The sequence below is a fragment of the Symphalangus syndactylus genome, chromosome 4 (assembly GCF_028878055.3).
Source record: "Symphalangus syndactylus isolate Jambi chromosome 4, NHGRI_mSymSyn1-v2.1_pri, whole genome shotgun sequence".
Classification (NCBI taxonomy): domain Eukaryota; kingdom Metazoa; phylum Chordata; class Mammalia; order Primates; family Hylobatidae; genus Symphalangus; species Symphalangus syndactylus.
The window spans coordinates 113,864,336-113,890,311 of record NC_072426.2 but is presented as its reverse complement, the minus strand read 5'-3'; the positions used below and the strand labels follow the sequence as shown (position 1 = coordinate 113,890,311).

Genomic DNA, 25,976 nt, shown 5'->3' with positions numbered 1-25,976 from the left:
ATGGATTTCTTCTTTTAAAATAGCATTGATCCTCAAACTGCACAAAGTCTACATTAACACAGTACTACATCATAATAGGTACTTAATACTGAGCTTTTCAGCTTTTTCAACTATAAAATCCTTTTTTTACCTATAGTTGCTATAACATCAATCTAATTCCATGTCAAATATGCTCTTAAGAGTTCACTTTCAACTCCTTCTGCCCCTACATATAAAAGCAAATCTGATGAAACACGAGAAAATTAAGACCAAGTCTGCTCAAGCGTAGGAACACTGAAATGAATTTGGGGTGCTGAGGCTGCTGTGCCTATCCTAAACCACCTTACCCCAGAAATGGACATGGTTCGCTCAGATTCTTCAGCTCTGATGTATGGCTAGGTCAGACCTTTTAAAGGTTTCTCAAAAAACACAGTAAATTTGGGTATCTAGCCTTGGTTAGTGGAAGGGAATCTAGAATTATTTTTTGATTATTTAAGTCCAGGAGGCAGAACGCATAGAGAGAATACAAAGCAGGAAATGTGGCAAACATTAAGACAAGATCCATTTAATTAAATAATTTTTGCCATGCACACACACCTGTGACCAAAGACGATCATCTTACCAAATATGCCCCTATCTTCTTTTACAGTATCTCTAATAGTGCACAATATCCACAATATTACTCTCCTCAAGAGGCAGCCTGGCACAATGATTAACAACATGGACTCAGATTACCTGGATTCAAATCTTAGCTCTGCAATTTATAAGCTCTGGAACCCTGGGCAAGGTTAACACCTCAGCCTTAGTTTCCTCATTTGTAAAATGTGAATAATAACCGTACATATCGCATGGGTTTGTTGTGAGAATGAGTGGACAAATACAATGTGTTTGCAACAGTACCTAGTACATAGTAGGTATTCAGTAAATGTCTGCTATTGTCTTCTCTACCTTTTAGCTCTAATTTGGGCAACAAAAAGAATTTCAAGAAAACCATCTGGTCCAGCTGCTTCATTTTACAAATAAATCAAGGCCAAAGATGACAATGGCTTCCTGAAGACCACAGAAGTAGTTAACAACAGGGCCAAGACTACAACAAATGCCCAGTGTTTTTTCCACCATTCCAAGACAATTATTGTCACATCTAAGCCTGCAGATTTTGAGACTTTTTCCTAATATCCGTCCATCTTCAGCCACTCAACTTTTCTGCATCTAAAATTGATTTCACCATCTGTCATACTAGAGGACTAGTAAGACTGCTAAAATAATGTCTTCGTGCATTAATGTGCTAAATGCTTTGCATATGTTATTTCATCAAATCAACAGAAGGAAACTGCAATTTACAGATATGGACACTAAATTTCAGAAAGTCTATATATCCTTCAGAAAAGCTGTTTCAGAGGTTTCACAGCCAATGTCTCTACCAAGAATTTGAACCCAGGTCTAACTTCACAGTCCATGCTTTTTCCATTATGCAGTGGAAGAAACTTTAATATGGCCCTAATCTTAAGCTTGCCAAACATTTTGCTACCACTGATGTCAAACTCCTCTGGAATCTTTACTAAGCAACTGAAAATAAACTCCATTCCCTTCAGGCTACGTCAACTTCAATATAATTTGTCTGTTCAGATCTGTTCAAGTTCTGCTTTGACTTGTTCTGGTTAAATAAATCCAGTTTCAAATTCCACAAGATCAAGGAATTGTTTTGGCCAAATGAGGATTTAAACGGAAGCTACACTCTCAGAGAATGGCTAGCTACACTGATTTTAATCAGGGATACAGGTACCAGAATACATGGGCATAGCTTTGGGTCCTCGGGCATAAACAGCGTGTTGGGAACACCGGGAATGGCATCTGTCCTTATTGTTGCGTAATAGTCTGAGGTTAACACACTGTATAACAGAAGCCTTGCCTTTCAAGAATGTATCCTCTTTGTCCTTTCCAAACCTTACTTCCCAAAACTTGTTCAGCAGGACTCTGGGGAGAAGACGATTCCGAAACAAACCCAGGTGCCGCTTTCGCCGCCTGGAAAGATGTTCCAATCCTTATTCTGCGGCTCACTAGTCTCCCCCCACACCTCGGCCTCCCCTCCCATCTCTCAGGCTCTCGCAGAGCAGCCACGGGAAGGTGCAGGCGTGCCAGGTCCCATTCCACCCAAACGCCCCTCCCGCAGTCCAATTCCAGAACCGGGGGCTGCAAAGCGGCTCCCGACCCAGGAGCTGCGGGGAGAAAGCTGCACGATGTTTGCGTCAGCGACCGCGAGAGGCCCCTCTCCCAAAGAACGCCTGGGCCTGACAACGAAAACAGGAGAAAAAGAGGTTGCGCAAGGGTTCTGCAGGTAGCCAGGCCTCCGCCGCCCACCGAATGCCCAGGCCCGAGACCGCTCCTCCCGGGCCCCCGGTGCGCAGGGCCGCGTCCAGCCCGCTCCGCCCTCCAGGCCCTCGGAGGTACCCAGGCTGCAGCTCTAGTCGCCTGTGGACAGGCCCTCTGCTGCCCAGGACGGCGCTCACCTTCCGCTTGAGGCGCCAGGAGAGGGAGGGATCCAGCCGACACCTCAGCCCGGGACACCTGGACCAACTGACGCCGGCAGCTCCGCCCACTCCGCCCACAGAACGTGCGCCGTGGAAAGAATCCCGCCCCGTCCCGGCCCCTCGCCCGCCAATCCTGACTCGAGAATACACGCCTGCGCATTAGCTGCCCGCCGCCCCCTAGTCGTCCAATCTCAAAGCACCGGAATCCACCTTTGCCGTAACAAAAGGACACTGACATCCAATCAGGATTGAGGTTGCTGTGGGCGGGACCTGGAAGAGCGACAGCCAATTACAGTAAAGAAGCGAAGCGAAGCTAAGCCGCTCAGCTGAAGCGGCTCGTCAGGTCTTTTAGGAAACCTGAAGATTGGAGTGAGAATCCCAGTGTGGAAAATCAGGAAAGAGGTTAGTATGAGCGACAGAGAAGTCATTCAGGAAAGAGGTTGATATGAGCGACAGAGAAGTCATTCAAGTTCAAGAAAAGAGCGTTTGCGAACCGAGCAGAGAAAGTCAACGCGACACCGTGGTTCCTCAATTCTAAAAGCAGACTTTTTCATATTTTTCTTATTTCCGAAGTCGGAAAGCTTATAGTTGAGCTAGTGGAATGTCCCTCTCCTCACGCCCCTCCTCCCAAACTATTATTAAATCTGTAGTGCGTGGCCATTTAATATTTTAGAATTGAGAAAATACCCTAGTGGTACTGAGGCATAGCACTTGTGCTCACCTTACCCTGGTGGAGCCTCACAGCAACCCACAGAAAGGAACTGAAGCCTGAGCGTGAATACATTTCTTGCTCAAGGTCACACATACGGTAGCAAGTGTAGAGTGTTCTTCGTGACACCGCTCATCGTAATCTAGCACTTGACACAAAGCGGCATCCTGCTTTAATATTCGTTGAGTACAAGGTAGACATCCACAGCAATACATTATTATTTTGGCTTTGGCACAGGCTCCTGAGCTGTAGAGACATGCCTTATGTCTCCCTGTTTCTTGACTTTTTACTTCTGGCACAGTTTGCTGACACATCGCCTTAATCATTTTAAGAGCTATATAAAAAGATCTTCCATTCAGTATTTTGAGAACTGTACATTTGGCTGAGACTACAATATTCAGTTTGAGGAAATTTACTAGAATGCAATGTAGGAGCTAAATAAATGAAAAATATCCAACATAAATCTAATAGGAGTGCCAAAAAAAAGAGACTAGAGAAAATGGATGCAGGCAGTATTCAAAGAGTAATAACTAAGAATTTTCCAAGATTGTGGAATATTTGAATTTTCAGATTCATGAAGTACTTATTCTTGAGCAGGATTAATATAAAGAATTCTATGCAATGGTGCAATTGCAGGACACCAAAGATCAAGAGAAACTATTAAAAGCAACTTTTTGTTTTTGCTAGAACAGTATTTTTTAATATTTTTAATTGTAGTGAAATATACATAGAATAAAATTTGCCATCTTAACCATTTTTAACTTCAATAGTATCAGATACATTCCACATTGTTGTTCAACCAATCTCCAGAACGAATCTCTCTTTTCGTCTTGCCAAACTAAAACTCTATACCTATTAAACAGCAGCTCTCCATTTCCTACTCCCCTCATCCCCTGGCAGTAATCATCTTACTTTCTGTTTATCAGTTTGACTACTCTAGGTACCTCACGTAAGTGGAATGATACAGAATTTGCCCTTTTGTGACTGGCTTATTTCATTTAGCATAATGCCTCAGCGTTCATCCATGTTATAGCATATTGCAGAACTTCCTTTTTAAGGCTGAATAGTTCTATATATCGTTTACTATGTGTATTATACCACATTTTGTTTATTCATCTATCAGTGGACACTTAGGTTGCTTCCTCCTTTTGGCTATTGTGAATAATACTGCTATGGACATGGGTGTGCAAATGTCTCTTTGAGACCCTCTTTTCAGTTCTTTTGGATATACACCCAGAAGTGTGTATTAATTTGTGCTGAATCATATGGTAATTCTATTTTAAAGCAACTTTTTAAAAAGTAGTATTGACAAAAGAATAGACAAAAAGAAAATTAGAAAAAAAAAGGGTACCTGGAAGTCGGTATACAATAAAGATATCTGGTGAGGAATAACTGTTTCTAAGGTTGTAGGGAAAAAAACTATTATTCATTACTGTTGGGAATGTAAGTTAGTACAGTAACTGTTTGTGGGATATAGAAAACACAAATTATGGTGGTTCTAGTTAAATTGGCTATTTATATAAAAATAAGAAATTTAATCCCGATACCACAAGAGAAATAAAACTAAATTCCAGATGAAATAATGACCCAAAATGTGAGAAACAAAACTCTAAACTTTTAGAAGAAAAGCATATGTCTTTATGATATCACCATAGAGAAGAAACAGCATGATACATTAAGGAAAGATGTAAAATATTGATTATTTTAAAATTTGGAAGTTTTACAAACAGAAGAGAAGCCATCTCTAATCAAGTTAAAAACAAGCCACAGGTTGGCAGAATATGGTAAAACTCTGAAAATATAAAGAATTCAGGCCAGGCGCGGTCACTTACACCTGTAATCCCAGCACTTTGAGAGGCCGAGGCAGGTGGATCAGGAGGTCAGGAGATTGAGACCATCCTGGCTAATACGGTGAAACCCCGTCTCTACTAAAAATACAAAAAATCAGCCGGGCATGGTGGCGGGCACCTGTAGTCCCAGCTACTCGGGAGGCTGAGGCAGGAGAGTGGCGTGAACCTGGGAGGCAGAGCTTGCAGTGAGCCGAGATCGCGCCACTGCACTCCAGCCTGGGTGACAAGGCGAGACTCAAAAAAAAAAAAAAAGCATTCAGACAAATCAATTCAGACAAATCAGTAAGAAAAAGACAACTCAAGATAAATATATGCAAATAACATAAGTAGGCCACTTACGGAAGAGGAAAACTGAACGGCCAGAAAGGTTTTTTAAAAATGTTTATCTTCACTAATAATTAGGTAGAATAACATTTAAACAATTAGATAAAGAGGCATATTCATCAAAAAGACGCAAAATCCTAACCACAGTGCTACAAAATAGCAATGAATCAAAAATTAATTGAATTCAAACAGTTCATTACTCCCTACTCTGCAATTTGTAAAACAAGTATAGAGATAATTTGAGTATACAGAACTCAAGTCCCAAACTTTTGGGTATATTAGAATCACCTGGGAATCTTTTAATTATTCTAGTGAACAGACCACACCTCAGAATAAATTACAATCTTCAGGAGTGAGATACAGGCATTAGTATTTTTGAAAGCTATGAAGGTGATTTTGAAAAAAAGCTGGCAAATTTCTGAACTATTGATACAGAAGACCTGAACAATCCTATCAGGCAACTTGACCTAATGGAGATTTGTAAAACATTGCACCCAATAACTGAAGAGCACACTTTCTTTTCCAATGCACTTGGAACATTCATCAAAATAGAGTCCACTGTGTATCATCAAACAAATCTCAGCAAATTTAAAATAATTGAAATAAAAATTATTTTCTCTACCCACAAAGGAATTAAACTAGAAATCAGTAGCAGAAAGATATTTGTAAATCTCCAAATAGTTGGAAATCAAACTATGTACTTCCAAACAAACCATGGGTCACAGGGGAAGTCACACACAAAAAAATTAGAAAGTAATTTTAAACTAAAATGTAAACATATCAAAAGTTGTGGGATGCAGCTAAAGTAGCGCTTAGAGGGATTTTTTTTTTTTTTTTTTTTTTTACCGTTAAATGCTTATATGGAAAAACAAGGAAGGTTTCAAATCCAGAATGTAAGCATTCATTTTAAGATATTAGGACAAGAAGAATAAATTAAACTCAAAGTAAGCACATGGGAGGAAATAATATAGAGTAAAAAAATCAATCCTATTGAAAAATCATAAAACAATAGAAAAAATAGTAAAACAAAAAGCGGTTCTTTTAAAAGAATAATAAATTTTACAACTGTAGGCAGACTTATCCAGGAAAAAAAAAGAGAGAAGACACCACAAATTACCAATATCAAGAATGAAAGCAGGCACAGACTATAGATACTGAAGGAATATTATGAAAAATCTTATGGCAATAAATTTGATAATTTATGTTTTCACAGTGGTACCAAAGTAATTCCATGGGAATGGATAGATTGTTATTTTCAACAAATGTTGCTGAAACAAGTTGATATCAATATGCAGGAAAAATGAATCTCAAGCTCTACCTCACAGCATACACAGAAATGTTAATTCAAAATGGACCACAGTCCAAAACATAAAAGCCAAAATTATAAATCTTCTGGAAGAAGACAGAGAAGAAAACCTTCATCCCCTTGGTGTTGGCAAAATTTTTTGAGATGGGTCACAAAAAACAATATAAAAAATTGTAAATAATTGAACTTCATAAAAGTTGAGGTTTTCTGCTCTCTATAAGACATCATAATGAAAATGAAAAGATAATTCACAGGCTTGAAAAAGACAATAGTCACAATATATTAACAAATGACTTGAATTCAGAATATCTAAGAGCTATTTCAATCAATAATGGAAAAACATTCCAAAAATACTGAAATACTAACCAGCAATTAGAAAGGAATAAATTTCTGAGATATACATAAGAACAAACTGTTGATAATAGATGAATCTAAAATATGTGGAATGAAAATAGCCAGATACAAAAAGTACAGACTTTATTGTTTTCTTAATGTAAAGTTCTAGAGCAGATAAAACTTATCAATTGTGACAGAAATCAGATCAGTGATTGCCTGGAGTGGAAGCTGAGAGGAGGGCTTACTCAAAGGAGCATGATGGGACTGTTTGGGGTAATGGAAATGTCCTATAATAACTTGACTGATTGGTGTGGTGGTTACACAGTGTATGTGAATGTCAAAAGTCGTCTTCTGTAACTTAAAATGTGTGCATTTGATAGTAATTTTTCCTCAATAAAATTGATTTTAAAAAAAAATGAGAAGACTAGTGTATTAGGGTTCTCTAGAGAGACAGAACTAATAGGATATATATATGTCCTAATAATATATATATGATTACAATATATAATTATAATATATTATATATAATATAATATATATTAGGATATATATGTAGGATATATATATCCTATTAGTCATATATATAATGTATTTTATATATACATATGTAAAGGGGAATTTATTAAGTAGTTTTAACTCACACGATCACAAGTCCCACAATAGGCTGTCTGCAAGCTGAGGCAAAAGGCAGCCAGTCCAAGTCCCAAAGCTGAAGAACTTGGAGTCCAATGTTCTAGGATAGGAAGCATCTGACATGGGAGAAAGATATAGCCTTGGAGGCTAAGCCAATCTAGCCTTTTCACGTTTTTCTGCCTGCTTTATATCCTGGCCACACTGGCAGCTGATTTGATGGTGCCCACCAAAATTAAGAGTGGATCTGCATTTCCCAGCCCACTGACTCAAATGTTAATCTCCTTTGGCAACACCCTCACAGACACACCCAGGATCAATACTTTGCATTCTTCAATCTAATCAAGTTGACACTCGGTATTAACCATCAACAACTAGCCATGATTTTTTTAGAGTCTACAATGTCCTAGTTATGCTACATGTGTTGTTTTACTTAGTCCTCAAACCATCCAGTCAGCTATGTATTATCAATTCCATTTTGCAGGTCAGAAATAAAGGATCAAAGACTGTCTTGTCCAATATCATAAAGCTAGTGATATAGTCTGAATTCAAACCTATCTTTTTATTTGTAAAATGAGTATCATAATACCTGCTTTACTGAACTGTTATTAGGATTGCTAGAATTAAATAAAAATATAAATAACTGTAAAGACTCCAAATTGAAATTACTTTAGAACCACCACCCAAAGAAGGTGGGTTGGAACTTGGAGCCTCAAACTAACCAACTCATGTTTCTACTAAATTAAAAATATCGACATTCTCCATAGGATTTAAACAGGACCCAGGGGCTTATAACATAATAGTCAAAATATTCAGGATCTAATTCACAATTATTCTGCTTATGAAAAACCATGCAAATCTCAATTCCCATGAGAGTAACCACAAATACCAACAGTGAGATGACACAAATGTTGAAATTTTCTGAAAATGATTTTAAGCAGCTATTACAAAAATACCTGTGTAAGTAATCATGAAAAATCCCAAGATAGAAATGATAATTGGAAGTATGAATAACATAAATAGAAGATATAAATAAAAACCAAATGGAAATTTTTAGAACTGAAAATAATAAAATTATTTAATTACATTTTTAAATTCTAATGAAATTTAAAACTCACTGCAAAGAATCAGTGGCAGGATGGAGATGAAAGAGGAGTTAGTGAATTTGATAATTTCAGTAGAAATTATCCAGTCTGAACAACAGAGAGAAAAATTATTGAACCAAAAAATGAACAAAACCTCAGGAACCTGCAGGCCAAAAAAGATCTAACATATGAGTCATCAGAGTCCCAGAAGGAAAGGAAAAATAGTATTGTACTGAAAAATGTTTGAAGAAATAAGTGTTTTCCAAGTATGGCAAAAGACAATCTCACAGAGGAAGAGTTTCATTAAGAAAATGTATTAAAAGGTCCTAGGGGGAGGGGTATAGTTAAAAAGATTACTGAGAAATAGTTAACTAGACACTGAGCATCAATGTTACTAACATCACAAAGAGAGACAGATGTCATTTACTTTCTAATGGAAAATGAATATACCATCACCTGTGAAAGTCTGATTAAAAAAAATTGAAGCCTGATTTGATCAAGCCCATAAATTATCAATTTAACAGGAAATACAGCGAACTGAGAAATATGTCAAATCTACTACCTGCATAAAATTATCAAAATCCAGCTGTGAGGCTGGATGCAGTGGCTCATGCCTGTAATCTCAACACTTTGAGAGGCCAAGGCAGGTGGATCACCTCAGGTCAGGTGACCAGCCTGGCCAACATGGCAAAAACCCATGTCTACTAAAAATACAAAAATTAGCTGGGTGTTGTGGTGGGCACCTGTAATCCCAGCTACTTGGGAGGCTGAGGCAGGAGAATCACTTGAACCCAGGAGGTGGAGGGTGTAGTGAGCCAAGATCATGCCACTGCACTCCAGCCTAGTGACAGAGCGAGACTCCATCTCAAAAAAAAAAAAAAAAAAAAAAAAAAAAAAATCCAGCTATGAAAAACACTACAGGACACAGATTTTAAAAACAAAACAAACAAAGCCCTTTTCTTTACCAAATAAATTGCACTTCCCTATAAACATATACTATGCCTACTATGTACCCACACAAATTTTTTTAAAAATGAAAAAATAAAATAAATTGCACTGGGGGAAAAGGAGTGGAAAGAAAACTTGTAGATTAAAGACATTTAAAATATGTAAACCAAAAATAAAATTATAAGGCCCCCCCAAATATCTGACTGGACCCCTCCTCTCAGCCAAGGGCATTCCAAAGTTAACCTGAAAAACTAGTTAAGGCCATGATGTGAAGGGGTTCAGACATGCCTCATTATACCCTCCTCCCTTTTAGAATTCAGGAAATGCCGACCAGCATTAACATCAACAGAGAACTGAAGCCTGATAAGAAACATTTGCAATCGGCCAGGTGCGGTGGCTCAAGCCTGTAATCTCAGCACTGTGGGAGGCCAAGGCAGGCAGATCACGATGTCAGGAGATCGAGACCATCCTGGCTAACACGGTGAAACCGTGTCTCTACTAAAAATACAAAAAGTTATCTGGGTGTGGTGGCTGGTGCCTGTAGTCCCAGCTACTCCAGAGGCTGAGGCACGAGAATGGCATGAACCCTGGAGGTGGAGCTTCCAGTGAGCCAAGACCAGCTTGGGTGACAGAGCAAAAAAAAAAAAAGAAAAAAGAAAAAAACATTTACAATCTATTCTCTCTGAAGCCTACTACCTGGAGACTTCATCTGCATGATAAAACTTTGGTCTTCAGAGGGAGGTTCCAAGATGGCCAAATAGGAATAGCTCCAGTCTGCAGCTCCCAGCGTGAGCAATGCACAAGATGGGTGATTTCTACATTTCCAACTGAGGTACCAGGTTTATCTCACTGGGGCTTGTCAGACAGTGGGTGCAGCCCATGGAGCAGGGTGGGGCATTGCCTCACCCAGGAAGTGCAAGGGGTTGGGGAATTCCCTTTCCTAGCAAAGGGAAGCTGTGACAGACAGTACCTGGAAAATCGGGTCACTCCTACCCTAAATCTGCACTTTTCCAACAGCCTTAGCAAATAGCACACCAGAAGTTTATATCCTGCGCCTGGCTTGGAGGGTCCCATGCCCACAGAGCCTCGCTTACTGCTAGCACAGCAGTCTGAGATCGAACTGCTAGGCAGAAGCGAGGCTGGGGGAGGGGCATCCACCATTGCTGAGGCTTGAGTAGATAAACAAAGCAGCCTGGAAGCTCAAACTCGGTGGAGCCCACAGCAGCTAAAGGAGGCCTGCCTGCCTGCCTCTGTGGACTCTACCTCTGGGGGCAGGGCATAGCTGGACAAAAGGCAGCAGAAACTTCTGCAGACTTAAATGTCCCTGTCTGACAGCTTTGAAGAGAGTAGTGGTTCTCCCAGAATGGAGTTTGAGATCTGAGAATGGACAGACTGCCTCCTCAAGTGGGTCCCTGACCCCCAAGTAGCCTACCTGGGAGACACCTCCCAGTAGGGGCCAACTCACACCTCATACAGCCAGGTGCCCCTCTGAAATGAAGCTTCCAGAGGAAGGATCAGGCAGCAACATCTGCCGTTCTACAATATTTGCTGTTCTGCAGCCTCCGCTGGTGATACCCAGGCAAACAGGGTCAGGAGTGGACCTCCAGCAAACTCCAACAGACCTGCAGCTGAGAGTCCTGATTATTAGAAGGAAAACTAAGAAACAGAAAGGACAACCACAACAAAACCCCATATATACGTCACCATCATCAAAGACCAAAGGTAGATAAAACCAGAAAGATGGGGAGAAACCAGAGCAGAAAAGCTGAAAATTCTAAAAATCAGAGCACCTCTTCTCCTCCAAAGGAACGCAGCTCCTCACCAGCAATGGAACAAAGCTGGACACAGAATGACTTTGACTAGTTGAGAGAAGAAGGCTTCAGACAATCAGTAATAACAAGCTTCTCCAAACTAAAGGAGAATATTCAAACCCATCGCAAAGAAGCTAAAAACCTTGAAAAAAGATTAGACAAATGGCTAACTAGAATAAACAGCGTAGAGAAGTCCTTAAATGACCTGATGGAGCTCAAAACCATGGCACAAGAACTACCTGATGCATTCACAAGCTTCAGTAGCTGATTTGATCAAGTGGAGGAAAGGGTATCAGTGATTGAAGATCAAATGAATGAAATGAAGTGAGAAGAGAAGTTTAGAGAAAAAAGAGTAAAAAGAAATGAACAAAGCCTCCAAGAAATATGGGACTATGTGAAAAGACCAAATCTACCTCTGATTGGTGTACCTGAAAGTGACGGGGAGAATGGAATCAAGTTGGAAAACACTCTTCAGGGTATTATCCAGGAGAACTTCCCCAACCTAGTGAGGCAGGCCAGCATTCAAATTCAGAAAATACAGAGAACCCCACAAAGATACCCCTCAAGGAGAGCAACCCCAAGACACATAATTGTCAGATTCACCAAAGTTGAAATGAAAGAAAAAATGTTAAGGGCAGCCAGAGAGAAAGATCAGGTTATCCACAAAGTGAAGCCCATCAGACTAACAGCAGATCTGTTGGCAGAAACTCTACAAGCTGGAAGAGAGTGGGGGCCAATATTCAACATTCTTAAAGAAAAGAATTTTCAACCCAGAATTTCATATCCAGCCAAACTAAGCTTCACAAGTGAAGGAGAAATAAAATCCTTTACAGACAAACAAATGCTGAGAGATTTTGTCACCATCAGGCCTGCCTTACATGGCTCCCGAAGGAAGCACTAAACATGGAAAGGAACAACTGGTACCAGCCACTGCAAAAACATGCCAAATTGTAAAGACCATCAATGCTAGGAAGAAACTGCATCAACTAACGAGCAAAATAACCAGCTAACATCATAATGACAGGATCAAATTCACACATAACAATATTAACTTTAAATGTAAATGGGCTAAATGCTCCAATTGAAAGACATAGACTGGCAAACTGCATAAAAAGTCTAGACCCATCAGTGTGCTGTATTCAGGAGACCCATCTCATGTGCAGAGACACACATACACTCAGAATAAAGGGATGGAGGAAGCTCTAACAAGCAAATGGAAAACAAAACAAAACAAAAAGCTGGGGTTGCAATCCTAGTCTCTGATAAAACAGACTTTAAACCAACAAAGATCAAAAGAGACAAAGAAGACCATTACATAATGGTAAAAGGATCAATTCAACAAGAAGAGCTAACTGTCCTAAATGTATATGCACCCAATACAGGAGCACCCCAGATTCATAAAGCAAGTCCTTAGAGACCTACAAAGAGACTTCGACTCCCACACAATAATAATGGGAGACTTTAACACCCCACTGTCAACATTAGACACATCAAGGAGACAGAAAGCTAACAAGGATATCCAGGAATTGAACTCAGCTCTGCACCAAGCAGACCTAACAGACATCTACAGAACTCTCCGCCCCAAATCAACAGAATATACATTCTTTTCGGCACCACATCACACTTATTCAAAAAATTGGCCACATAATTGGAAGTAAAGCACTCCTCAGCAAATGTAAAAGAACAGAAATTATAACAAACTCTCAGACCACAGTGCAATCAAACTAGAACTCAGGATTAAGAAACTCACTCAAAACTGCTCAACTACATGGAAACTGAACAACTTGCTCCTGAATGACTACTGGGTACGTAACGAAATGAAGGCAGAAATAAAGATGTTCTTTGAAACCAACGAGAACAAAGACACAACATACCAGAATCTTTGGGACACATTTAAAGCAGTGTGTAGAGGGAAATTTATAGCACTAAATGCCCACAAGAGAAAGCGGGAAAGATCTAAAATTGACACCCTAACATCACAATTAAAAGAACTAGAGAAGCAGAAGCAAACACATTCAAAAGCTAGCAGAAGGCAAAAAATAACAAAGATCAGAGCAGAACTGAAGGAGATAGAGACACAAAAAACCCTTCAAAAAATCAATGAATCCAGGAGCTGGTTTTTTGAAAAGATCAACAAAATTGGTAGACCGCTAGCAAGACTAATAAAGAAGAAAACAGAGAAGAATCAAATAGACACAATAAAAAAATAATAAAGGGTATATCACCACCGATCCCACAGAAATACAAACTACCATCAGAGAATACTATAAACACCTCTACACAAATGAGCTAGAAAATCTAGAAGAAATGGATAAATTCCTGGACACATACACCCTCCCAAGACTAAACCAGGAAGAAGTTGAATCCCTGAATAGAACAACAGGCTCTGAAATTGAGACAATAATTAACAGCCTACCAACCAAAAAACGTCCATGACCAGATGGATTCACAACCGAATTCTAACAGAGGTACAAAGAGGAGCTGGTACCACTCCTTCTGAAACTCTTCTAATCAATAGAAAAAGAGAGAATCCTCCCTAATTCATTTTATGAGGACAACATCATCCTGATACAAAAGCCTGGCAGAGACACAACAAAAAAAGAGACTTTTAGACTAATATCCCTGATGAACATCGATGTGAAAATCCTCGATAAAATACTGGCAAACCGAATCCAGCAGCACATCAAAAAGCTTATCCACCATGATCAAGTGGGCTTCATCCCTGGGATGCAAGGCTGGTTCAACATATGCAAATCAATAAACGTAATCCAGCATATAAATAGAACCAAAGACAAAAACCACATGATTATCTCAATAAATGCAGAAAAGGCCTTTGACAAAATTCAACAGCCCTTCATGCTAAAAACTCTCAATAAATTAGGTATTGATGGGACGTATCTCAAAATAATAAGAGCTATTTATGACAAACCCACAGCCGATATCATACTGAATGGGCAAAAACTGAAAGCATTCCCTTTGAAAACTGGCACAAGACAGAGATGCTCTCTCTCACCACTCCTATTCAACATAGTGTTGGAAGTATTGGCCAGGGCAATCAGGTAAGAGAAAGAAATAAAGGGTATTCAATTAACAAAAGAGGAAGTCATATTGTCCCTGTTTGCAGATGACGTGATTGTATATTTAGAAAACTCCATCGTCTCAGCCCCAAATCTCCTTAAGCTGATAAGCAACTTCAGCAAAGTCTCAGGATACAAAATCAATGTGCAAAAATCACAAGCATGCCTATACACCAATAACAGACAAACAGAGAGCCAAATCATGAGTGAACTCCCATTCACAATTGCTTCAAAGTGAATAAAATACCTAGGAATCCAACTTACGAGGGATGTGAAGGACCTCTACAAGGAGAACTACAAACCACTGCTCAACGAAATTAAAGAGGACACAAACAAATGGAAGAACATTCCATGCTCATGGATAGGAAGAATCAATATCGTGAAAATGGCAATGCTGCCCAAGGTAATTTATAGATTCAGTGCCATCCCCATCAAGCTACCAATGACATTCTTCACAGAATTGGGAAAAAAACTACTTTAAAATTCATATGGAACCAAAAAAGAGCCCGCATTGCCAAGACAATCCTAAGCCAAAAGAACAAAGCTGGAGGCATGACGCTACCTGACTTCAAACTATACTACAAGGCTACAGTAACCAAAACTGCTTGGTACTGGTACCAAAACAGAGGTATAGACCAATGGAACACAATAGAGCCCTTGGAAATAATACCACACATCTACAACCATCTGATCTTTGACAAACCTGACAAAAACAAGAAATGGGGAAAGGATTCCCTATTTAATAAATGGTGCAGGGAAAACTGGCTAGCCATATGTAGAAAGCCAAAACTGGATCCCTTCCTTACACCTTATACAAAAATTAATTCAAGATGGATTAAAGACTTAAATGTTAGACCTAAAACCATAAAAACCCTAGAAGAAAACCTACCATTCAGGGCATAGGCATGGGCAAGGACTTCATGACTAAAACACCAAAAGCAATGGCAACAAAAGCCAAAATTGACAAATGGGATCTAATTAAACTAAAGAGCTTCTGCACAGCAAAAGAAACTACCATCAGAGTGAACAGGCAACCTACAGAATGGGAGAAAATTTTTACAATCTACCCATCTGACAAAGGGCTAATATCCAGAATCTACAAAGAACTTCAACAAATTTACAAGAAAAAATCAAACAACCCCATCAAAATGTGGGCGAAGGATATGAACAGACACTTCTCAAAAGAAGATATTTATGCAGCCAAAGACACATGAAAAAATGCTCATCATCACTGGCCGTCAGAGAAATGCAAATCAAAACCACAATGAGATACCATCTCACACCAGTTAGAATGGTGATCATTAAAAAGTCAGGAAACAACAGGTGCTGGAGAGGATGTGGAGAAATAGGAACACTTTTACACCATTGGTGGGACTGTAAACTAGTTCAACCATTGTGGAAGACAATGTGGTGATTCCTCAAGGACCTAGAACTAGAAATACCATTTGACCCAGCCATCCCATTACTGGGTATATACCCAAAGGATTATAAATCATGCTGCTATAAAGACACATGCACACATATGTTTATTGTGGCACTATTCACAAAAAAAGACTTGGAACCAACCCAAATGCCCATCAATGATAGACTAGATTAAGAAAATGTGGCACATAGGCCGGGCACGGTGGCTCACGCCTGTAATCCCAGCACTTTGGGAGGCCGAGGCGTGTGGATCACGAGGTCAGGAGATCGAGACCATCCTAGCTAACACGGTGAAACCCCGTCTCTACTAAAAATACAAAAAATTAGCCAGGTGAGGTGGCGGGCGCCTGTAGTCCCAGCTGCTCCGGAGGCTGAGGCAGGAGAATGGCGTGAACCCCGGGTAGCGGAGCCTGCAGTGAGCAGAGATCGCACCACTGCACTCCAGCCTGGGTGACAGCGAGACTCCGTCTCAAAAAAAAAAAAAAAAAAAAAAGTGGCACATATACACCATGCAATACTATGCAGCCCTAAAAAAGGATGAGTTCATGTCCTTTGTAGGGAAATGGATGAAGCTGGAAACCATCGTTCTGAACAAACTATCGCAAGGACAGAAAACCAAACACCACCTGTTCTCACTCACAGGTGGAAATTGAACACTGAGAACACATGGACACAGGATGGGGAACATCACACACCAGACCCTGTCGTGGGTTGGGGGATGGGGGAGGGATAGCATTAGGAGATATAACTAATGTTAAATGACGAGTTAAAGGGTGCAGTACACCAACATGGCACATATATACATATGTAACAAACCTGCACGTTGTGCACATGTACCCTAGAACTTAAAATATAATAATAAAAATAAAAATAAAATAAAATAAAATCTGTATTACACTTTCTCCAAAAAAAAAAAAAAAAAGTTTGGTCTTCATAATCCCTTATCATTTTAGCCCATACATTCCTTTCTATTGATTCCGGGTCTTTAGATAGTAACTTAACTCTTTCAACCAATAGCCAATCAGAAAATTTTTAAATCTCTTATAAGCTGGCAGTCCCCATTTCACATTGTCCTTCCTTTCCAGATCGAACCAATGTACATCTAACGTGCATTGATTGACATATTATGTCTCCTTCAAAAGTGTAGAAGCAAGCTGTATCCCAGTCACCTTGGGAACATATTGTCAGGACCTCCTAAGGCTGTGTTATGGGCACATCCTTAACCTTGGTGAAATAAACTTTCTAAATTGATTGAGACCTGTCTCAGATAGTTTTGGGTTCACAAATACATGTTTTAAAAATAGACAGAAAAACCTATGGTTTATTTTGGATGCACCTTTGGAAAATAAAATTATTTTTAAAATGCAAGAAAATGATTGCCATAAGATAGGATATAGTTATTTTAGAGTGTTTACCTTTTTCAAATTCCAGAACCAAATTATGTTTGCTAGATAATTTAAACTTTAAAATAAGTCTTTAGAAACTTTAAAAAAGATAACATACAAAAAGATAACTATAAGATTAGAGAGTAATATATCTTTCACAAGATGTTCAAATTTGATAAAACAGTGTTGCTGATCATTAAGATGTACCCTAAATGATTAGGGAGAAAAAAACCCACCTTGAAATGACCAAAAGATGCCTAAAAGAATAGTACATCTAAGCGAGTATAAAAAGGAGAGTTGAAATTTTGACAAACTGATCATGAAATAAACATTCATTAAACTACATATTTATTTTATTAAACTACATATTTATTTTATAGAGGTTCTATATTTGTATTATATTTTTCAGTAAACATGGTTTTAAAAATTACTTGGCCATAAAAAATTTCCCTCTTCTGGGCCGGGCGTGGTGGGTCACGCCTTTAATCCCAGAACTTTGGGAGGCCGAGGTGGGCGGATCTCCTGAGGTCAGGAGTTCAAGACCGGCCTGACCAACATGGTGAAACTCCATCTCTACTAAAAATACAAAATTAGCTGGGTGTGGTGGCACATGCCTGTAATCCCTTGGGAGGGATCACAGGCGAAAAGGCGCAGGTAGGGGAACAGTGAATTATGTATTCATCTTGTGCTCAGCAAATCAGCACTTTACATAAGATAGGGTGAACATAGAGTAGTTACCTATGGACATATTTAACCTTTAATCTGTAGCTATCTGCTTAGGAACAGAAAGAAAGGCAGCTCTTGCAAGACTCAGCTTTCAGCTTATTTTCAGCTTTCAGACTTGGGAGGTTGAAGCAGGAGAACTGCTTGAACCCAGGAGGTGGAGGTTGCAGTGAGCCGAGATGGTGCCATTGCACTCCAGCCTGGGCAACAAGAGCGAAACTCTGTCTCAAAAAAAAAAAAAAAAAAAAAATCCCCCTTCTGAATAAGGAATGGCTATAAGTACAAATAGAAACCACTGAGATTGCATAGAAATATTTGATTATAAGGTGAACATTCATGCAACCTGGACTATGTGAATATTGATAATATAGTTCATCTAAATAAAGGCACAAAATTAAATTTTTTTTCATAGAGAATGGGGGAAGTCATAACTGAAAATTGTACAAGGCAATGTATTATGTGGGGGAAGAAATGATAAATAATGAAATAGAGAACTTCCAAGATCTTTTTGATGTTCCAATCTGGCACACTCTCATTGTGCACATACAAGCTGCTATTTTGTCTTAATTAGAGGGTTCTAAACATACTGTGGATATTTTAAGGTGAAATATGCTAAATGGACGCATTTTTGATAACTTTCAAGTATAACCAGGTGTGTTGTCTGATGCTTTAAGCTCATTAACTTGCAAAACATGTTTCATCTCATTCCTAAATAAGAACTCACATTTTCCTTTTTACTCGTTTTTTTCACTTAAAAGGTTATTGAATTCATTGGAAAATGAATGCTGTTCTGAATTTGGTGAGTAAAGAATATAACCTATTTGTTAAAACTTGATTTCAAAACTAGACGTAATTGTATACTACAGACTAGTATACTATACTCAACAGTATACCATATAGCTATTTGGTAAATTAAGGTGTTCATGTATACTTTTCTCAAGATTCTAATTTCTGATAATAACCAAGAGTAAATAAATTTGATCAGTCATTTTCATTTATTTGTTCAATAGGTAGGGGAAATGTAAGAAATTACCAATGTACTTTTAGAGTTTCTCAAGCAAGAATTCCAAAGTATTTCAAGGTCTTTATGGAATCAAGCTTTGACTTTATCATAAAAATGGAAATAATTAGGAATGATTCTGTGCAGTTTCGGTGCTGTGAAAGGAGAATAAAAACTCGAGACTCCAATTCACTCTGCCAGAAGGAAAAAAATAAGCCGAAAGCTGAGTCATGCAAGAAGCTGCCTTTCCTTCTGTTCCTAAGCAGATAGCTACAGATAAAAGGTTAAATATCTCCATAGGTAGCTACTCTATGTTCATCCTATTTCACGTAAAGTGCCAATTTGCTGCGTGCAAGATGAATACATCATTCACCATTCCCCTACCTGCGCCTTTTCTCCTGCAACATGTAGATTACTATACCCTCGCTCTTCCCTCTCCAGCCCACTTTTCCCCTTTAAATACTGAAGCTCTCAAAGTCATCCTTGGATAAAGGAACAGATCACAGACTGTTTCTGTGATTCTGTGTTCTTGTCTTCCAGGTATGTCCTTAACCTTGGCAAAATCAACTTCTAAATTGATTGAGACCTGTCTCAGATACTTTTTGGTTTACAGTCCTTATTTTTCTCTAGATAATATTTTCAAATTAGCATTTCCCCCAGAATTGGTATTTATACCTCTGGTTGTACAAGATGAATTTTTAAAAATAGTTACGTTTATTTTATTATAATAAATATGAATAATACAACTAATTCTCAATTCACAGATGTTAACATGTTGCTTAGAATAAAGCTAGGTTCAAAACTGATTTTAATTAAGTGGTTAATTTAATGTGGCAAAATTTATGATGTTGGTATATGACTGGTTCAGAAAACTGATCTACCAACAACGTGACAAGCATTGGTTTGAAGAAGAAGAAACCTGGGTTCTTGTTCTGGCTCAGCCTAGATTCAATTCATTCCATTCTTTACTGATTTAAAAGTTTAGTTTTGTGACTATATCATGAGCTAGATATTGTGCAGCATTCAAATATTTGAAATTAACCATAAGACTGCAGGGAGTTAGTCTCTTTCCTGTCCACCCCTGTTTCCTCAAGTGAGGGCTTGGAAGAGAGTTCATTTAGCTTCTTAACATGGTATAAAATAACATTAAGAACTTTATCAAACAACACTACCAGTGAGATAAGTGAGTTGTTCCCCATATTTAAAAGTCAATCTTTGCTGGTAAGATTGTGTCTGACCATCCAGCTTTTGGCACCCTGCCTGCCACAGGTTCTCAAAGCATATTTCCTGAGTAAATCGTCATTGAGCCACCTCATTCCAGCTTTTGTGATTTTGTGATTCTGTGATTCTCTAAACATGAATCTATATTTTCAATCATGTCAGCTGGGTACATGCTCACTAAAATTTTATAAAAATAATCTGGCTTTAGACTGGGTGCGGTGGCTCACGTCTGTAATCCCAGCACTTTGGGAGGCTGAGGCAGGTGGATCACGAGGTCAGGAGACCAAGACCATTCTGGCCAACATGGTGAAACCCCATCTCTACTAAAAATACAAAAATTAGCCAGGCATGGCAGCACACACCTGTAGTCCCAGCTACTCGGGAGGCTGAGGCAGGAGAACTGCTTGAACCTGGGAGGTGGAGGCTGCAGTTAGCCGAGATCACGCCACTGCACTCCATCCAGCCTGGGCGACATAGCAAGAGTCCGTCTCAAAAAAAAAATAATCTGGCTTTAAAATCAAGATTAATCATATGTGTCTGGGACCGTAAGGGAGATTCTGTTTTTAACAAGCATAAAGTAATTCTCTGAAGAGCATAGAAGTCAGGGTTACAGTGATAACTAGTATTTTTATTTATTTATGAGAAATGGTCTTACTCTGTCACCCAGGCTGGTGTGCAGGGTCTTGCTCTGTCGCCCAGGCTGGAGCGCAGTGGTGCGATCTTGGCTCACTGCAACCTGCACCTCCCAGGTTCAAGTGATTCTCCTCCTCAGCCGCCCGAGCAACTGGAATTACAGGTGCCTGCCACGACACCTGGCTAATTTTTGTATTTTTAGTAGAGATGAGGTTTCACTATGTTGGTCAGGCTGGTCTCAAACTCCTTACCTCAAGCAATCCACCCACCTGGGCCTCCCAAAGTGCTGGGATTACATGCGTGAGCCACCACGCCTGGTCGATAACTAATATTTTATAAAAGAAAGCACCTGACCTTCTTCCTTCTTGCCAAACGCCACCAGCATGGTGTTCAGGCGCTTCATGGAGGTTGCCCGTGTGGGCTACATCTCCTCTGGACCTCGTGCCGGAAAACTGGTTGCAACTGTAGATGTTAGTGATCAGAACAGGGCTTTGGTTAATGGACCTTGCACTCAAGTGAGGAGACAGACCATGCCTTTCAAGTGAATGCAGCTCACTGATTTCAACCTCAAGTTTCCACACAGTGCCCACCAGAAGTATGTCTGACAAGCCTGGCAGAAGGCAAACATCAATACAAAATGGGCAGCCACACGATGGGCCAAGAAGATTGAAGCCAGAGAAAGGAAAGCCAAGATGACAGATTTTGATCATTTTAAAGTTATGAAGGCAATGAGGAACAGAATAATCAAGAATGAAGTTAAGAAGCTTCAAAAGGCAGCTCTCCGAAAGCTTCTCCCAAAAAAGCACCTTCTGCGAAGGGTGCTACTGCTGCTGCAGCTGCTGCTAAAGTTCTAGCAAAAAGTGACCGCTGTGGGCAAGAAGTCTCCAGCTCAGAAGCTTCCTGCCCAGAAAGCCACAGGCCAGAAGGCAGCTCCTCCTCCAAAAGCTCAGAAGGGTCAAAAAGCTCCAGCCCAGAAAGCACCTGCTCCAAAAGCATTTGGCAAGAAAGAGGAGATTAGAAAAGTAATAAAAGTTCTATTTGGAAAAAAAAAAAAAAAAAAAAGAAAGAAAGAAAAAGAGGCACTCAAGTTGAAAGCAAGGCTCTAAAATGCTAGGCTGCTCATGGATTTTTAAAATTGCATTATACAAACATGATCTTTACAGTTTTCCATTTCCCTGGTAACCATTTATGATAAAAATAATCAACTTATTTGATTTCCTCTGTCAGCTTTTGTCAGGATCTGGGATGTTACCCTACAGTTGACCCTTGAATAATGTGGGGCTTAGGAGGCGCCAATACCCTGTGCAATGGAAAATCTATGTATAACTTTTGACTCCCCCAAAGTATAATTGCTAATAACGTACGTTGGCTGGAAGCATTACCAATAACATAAACAGTCGATTAACACATATTTTTTATATATGTTGTATTCTTACAATAAAGTAAGCTAGAGAAAAGAAAATGTTATTAAGAAAGTAATAAGGAAGAGAAAATATATTTACTTTTCATTACATGGAAGTGGGTCATCATGAAAGTCTTCATCTTCTTCATCTTCACATTGAACAGGCTGAGAAGAAAGAGGAAGAGAAGGGGTTGGTCTTCCTGTCCCAGGGGCAACAGAGGCAGAAGAGATGGAGGAGGGAAAGGGAGGAAGGAGAGTCAGGACACTCAGTGAAACTTTATGAAAATACATTGTAAATTTCTGTTTGACTTTTTGCTTCTTTTCATTTCTCTTAGAATGTTTCTATATGGTACACCTTTCTTCCACTGCTTTGGTTTCAGTGCCTGTATCAAAGAAGTTTCAGTGCCTGTATCATAGAAGGATCCATGTCGTTCTTTTTGTCCAAGAAGTCAAAAGCAGTCTTGAATAATTGGAACCCTTCTGCCATATTGTCTAATGTCAATTTGTTTTCTGGCACTGCCTCTTCTATGTCTTCTTTCTCATCATGTGGCACTGGTTTGGAAGCACCAATCTCCACCACGTCTTCTTCTGTTAATTCCTCTGGTGTAGTATCTATTAGCTCTTACATTTCTCCAAGATCCAGATCTTGAAACCCTTCACTTTTCACTTTTTTTTTTTTTTGGCCATATCCATAATATCTTTCATGATTTCTTTGATTGGCTCTGTGGTAAATCCTGTGAAGTCATGCACAATATCTGGATAGTTTTCTCCAGCAGGAATTTATTATTTCAATCTTGATGACCTTCACAACTTTTTTTTTTATAACAACGATGACATCTTCAATGGTGTAATCCTTCCAGACTGTCGTGATGCTGTCTCTATCAGAGTTCTCTTCCATGGCGTTGACAATCCTTTCCATTGAGTGCCCTGTGTAATAAGGCTTAAGGGTTCTTAGGAGCCAAGGATCTAGAAGCTGAATTAAAGACCTTGTGTTTGGGGGCAAGTAGACCACACTGACAGCTTCAGTGTTGAACTCATGGGGTTCTGGGTGACCAGAGGCACTGTCCAATATCAGAAAAAATTTAAAGGTAGTCCCTATGGGCAAGGTAATTCCTGACTTCAGAGACAAAGCATTGATGGAAACAATCCAGAAAAAGGGTTCTCATTGTCTGGGCCTTCTTGTTGTACAACTAAAAGGCTGGCTGCTGATGTTTTTCTTTTCCCTTCAATGCTCAGGGATGAGCAGCTTTATAGATAAGGGCAGTCCTGATCACAACCCCCCCTGCATTTGCACAAAACAGTATAGGTAGCCTATCCCTTCCTGCCTTAAATCCTGGTGCTCACTTCTCTTCCTTATTAATAAATGTCCTTTGCAGCTTTTTTTTTTTTTTCCAGAATAGGGCACTTTGATCTGCATTAGAAACCTGTTCAGGCAGATACTCTGTCTCCTCAATGATTTTCTTAATGGCATCTGGGAACTTGTCTGCTGTCTCTTGGTTGGCAGAAGCTTCTTCTTTAATTATCTTGACATTTTTAAAGCCAAATCTCTTCCTAAAATTATTAGACCATCCTTTGCCAGCATTAAATTCTTCAGGTTTACATCCTTTGCCTTCCTTTTGCTCCAAGTTGTCATATAATGACTTCGCTTTTTCTCAGATCACATCACAGTAGGTATGCTTTGCTTATGGCAATCCTGCATTCCCACAGAAAAACTGCATTTTCAATACTAGATAAAAAGGTATTTTGCAAAAAGCGTAAGTTTTTCATGCTTGCTGGTGTAGCTGCAGTGATAGCTTCATGAATTTCATTTTCTTTTTTCACAATTGTTCTTAAGCTGAATTGATTTATCTTGAAACGATGGGCAACCACAGCTGCAGACTTCAATCTACGATACATATCAAGCAATTCAACTTTTTCTTGTAATGTCATGAATTTTCTCTGCTTCTTGGGAGCACTTCCAGCATCACTAGTGGCACTTTGTATGGGTGCCATGGTGTTATTCAAGGTTTACAGTATTGCACTAAACACAATGAAAAACACTAGAGAACCACAAGAGATTACTTTTTACTGTAATAGGCAATTTACCGGAGAGATGAACTGCTCACACAGAGATGATTAGCGTCCCATGGCATTTTAAGTGGATACTCACAGCACTTAATCTCACAGCAATAGCAACAGGAAGTGGCTGTGAAATTATTACAGTAGTACAGTATGTACTATAGTTAATTTTATGCACTTATGATTTAATATAGCATCTGTATATTTGTTTACACTTCTCTCAACTGCAAATGGTGCCATGTGTGGTCTGTAAGCATGTGCGTAAGTTTTGATAAATTGTAACTTTTTATAATAGATTTGTGATATTTTATGGTAATAAATAATAACACAGACTAGTATCTACATATGTTTATGCATTTGTGACATGCCTAATTTTTTAATATATTTCTAGGCTATGAAGTTTGTGAATTTTTCCAAATTGTCAAAATCTCCAAAAAATTTTCCATTATATTTACTGAAAAAAATGCATACAAGTGGACTCATGTATTTCAAACCTGTGGTGTTCAAAGGTCAGCTGCACTTACAAGCTAACGATTGCCTGTTTCATGAATACTGCCGGAAGACATGAGATGTCTGGATCACAGTCTAAGGCTCTCTTACTCCCAGCTCATCATGAGCTTCGTGCTGATTTGTTGCTGTTACCTATGTCCCCCGAGTCCCACAGGGATGAGGCAGAGGGCCCCTGTAGATGCCTATACATGCGGTGGGTTATGATATAGGAGAGGAACGTTGAGTTTGGGGGATCTTTGACTTTTATGGCAAGTGGAAGCAAGCTTGCTCTTTAACCAGAGAGGCGTTACCTCATCCCTTAAAGTTGCTCTCTGCAAACATACCTGAGTAAAGCCTGGGTTGGGGCCTGTATTCTTGGCACACCAGGAAGAATATGCAGTGACACTCAGGGCCCATCCCAGTTTGCTTCTCCCAAAAACCTCTAAATTGAATGATGTTTAGTTCTGTGTCAAACTCCTGTTTTTCTTCCTCCTTCCTTATACAGTATCCTAAGGGAAATACTACAAAATGTCTCAGAAAGTGTTGGTTGGATATCTAAAGTTTAAAAAGGAAGAGAATCACATCAGCTGGAGATTAAAGAAGCATCAGTAGAACTCAGTGGCCATTAATAGAAATATTTTTAAAATAAGTGGAGTAGTATTTTTGTAGCTCCCTCCCTAACCTTTCTTTCTCACTATTTGACCAAACCCTACAACAGTAAGAAGTAACAGCCAGGCACAGTGGCTCACGCCTGTAATCCCAGCACTTTCGGTGGCTGAGGTGAGCAGATCACCTGAGGTCAGGAGTTCCAGACCAACTTGGCCAATATAGCGAAACCCTGTCTCTACTAAAAATACAAAAATTAGCGGGGCATGGTGGCTCGGCCTGTAGTCCCAGCTACTCGGGAGGCTGAGGCAGGAGAATCGCTTGAACCCAGGAGGTGGAGGTTACATTGAGCCACGATCACACTACTGCACTCCAGCCTGGGCAAGAGAGTGAGACTCTGTCACAAAAAAAAAAAGAAGAAGAAGTAAGGACATGCCTGTCTTTAGACTGTCTT

The 25,976-nt window shown here is 39.4% G+C and overlaps 2 protein-coding genes and 1 pseudogene across 17 annotated transcripts in view; 2 read left to right on the top strand and 1 right to left on the bottom strand.

Moving 5' to 3' along the window:
* SCOC (short coiled-coil protein) overlaps positions 1-25,976 on the bottom strand; it is a 51,132-nt gene that overhangs the window by 6,327 nt on the left and 18,829 nt on the right. For 2 of the 11 annotated variants that reach the window (XM_063637653.1, XM_063637654.1), the window contains exon 1: positions 1,889-2,011. The exons of 3 other annotated variants lie outside the window; for them this stretch is intronic. Coding sequence is in view for 5 of the 8 variants with exons in the window: in XM_063637649.1 (XP_063493719.1) it covers positions 1,889-2,267; positions 2,487-2,667 (560 nt within the window). In the remaining 3 variants the exon portion in view is untranslated. Of the gene's footprint in view, positions 1-1,888; positions 2,268-2,427; positions 2,714-25,976 lie in introns of those variants that run through there. 6 more of the 11 variants (XM_063637649.1, XM_063637648.1, XM_055275969.2 and 3 more) reach the window with 6 other exon arrangements.
* The window catches only part of LOC129481080 (uncharacterized), a 114,985-nt gene continuing 91,739 nt past the window's right edge, over positions 2,731-25,976 (top strand). For 5 of the 6 annotated variants that reach the window (XR_010120383.1, XR_008657253.2, XR_010120384.1 and 2 more), the window contains exons 1-2: positions 2,731-2,909; positions 18,872-18,912. Coding sequence is in view for 1 of the 6 variants with exons in the window: in XM_055275974.2 (XP_055131949.1) it covers positions 18,892-18,912 (21 nt within the window). In the remaining 5 variants the exon portion in view is untranslated. Of the gene's footprint in view, positions 2,947-18,871; positions 18,913-25,976 lie in introns of all 6 variants that reach the window. The other variant, XM_055275974.2, reaches the window with a different exon arrangement.
* LOC129480391 (large ribosomal subunit protein eL14-like) lies at positions 21,351-22,665 on the top strand (annotated as a pseudogene).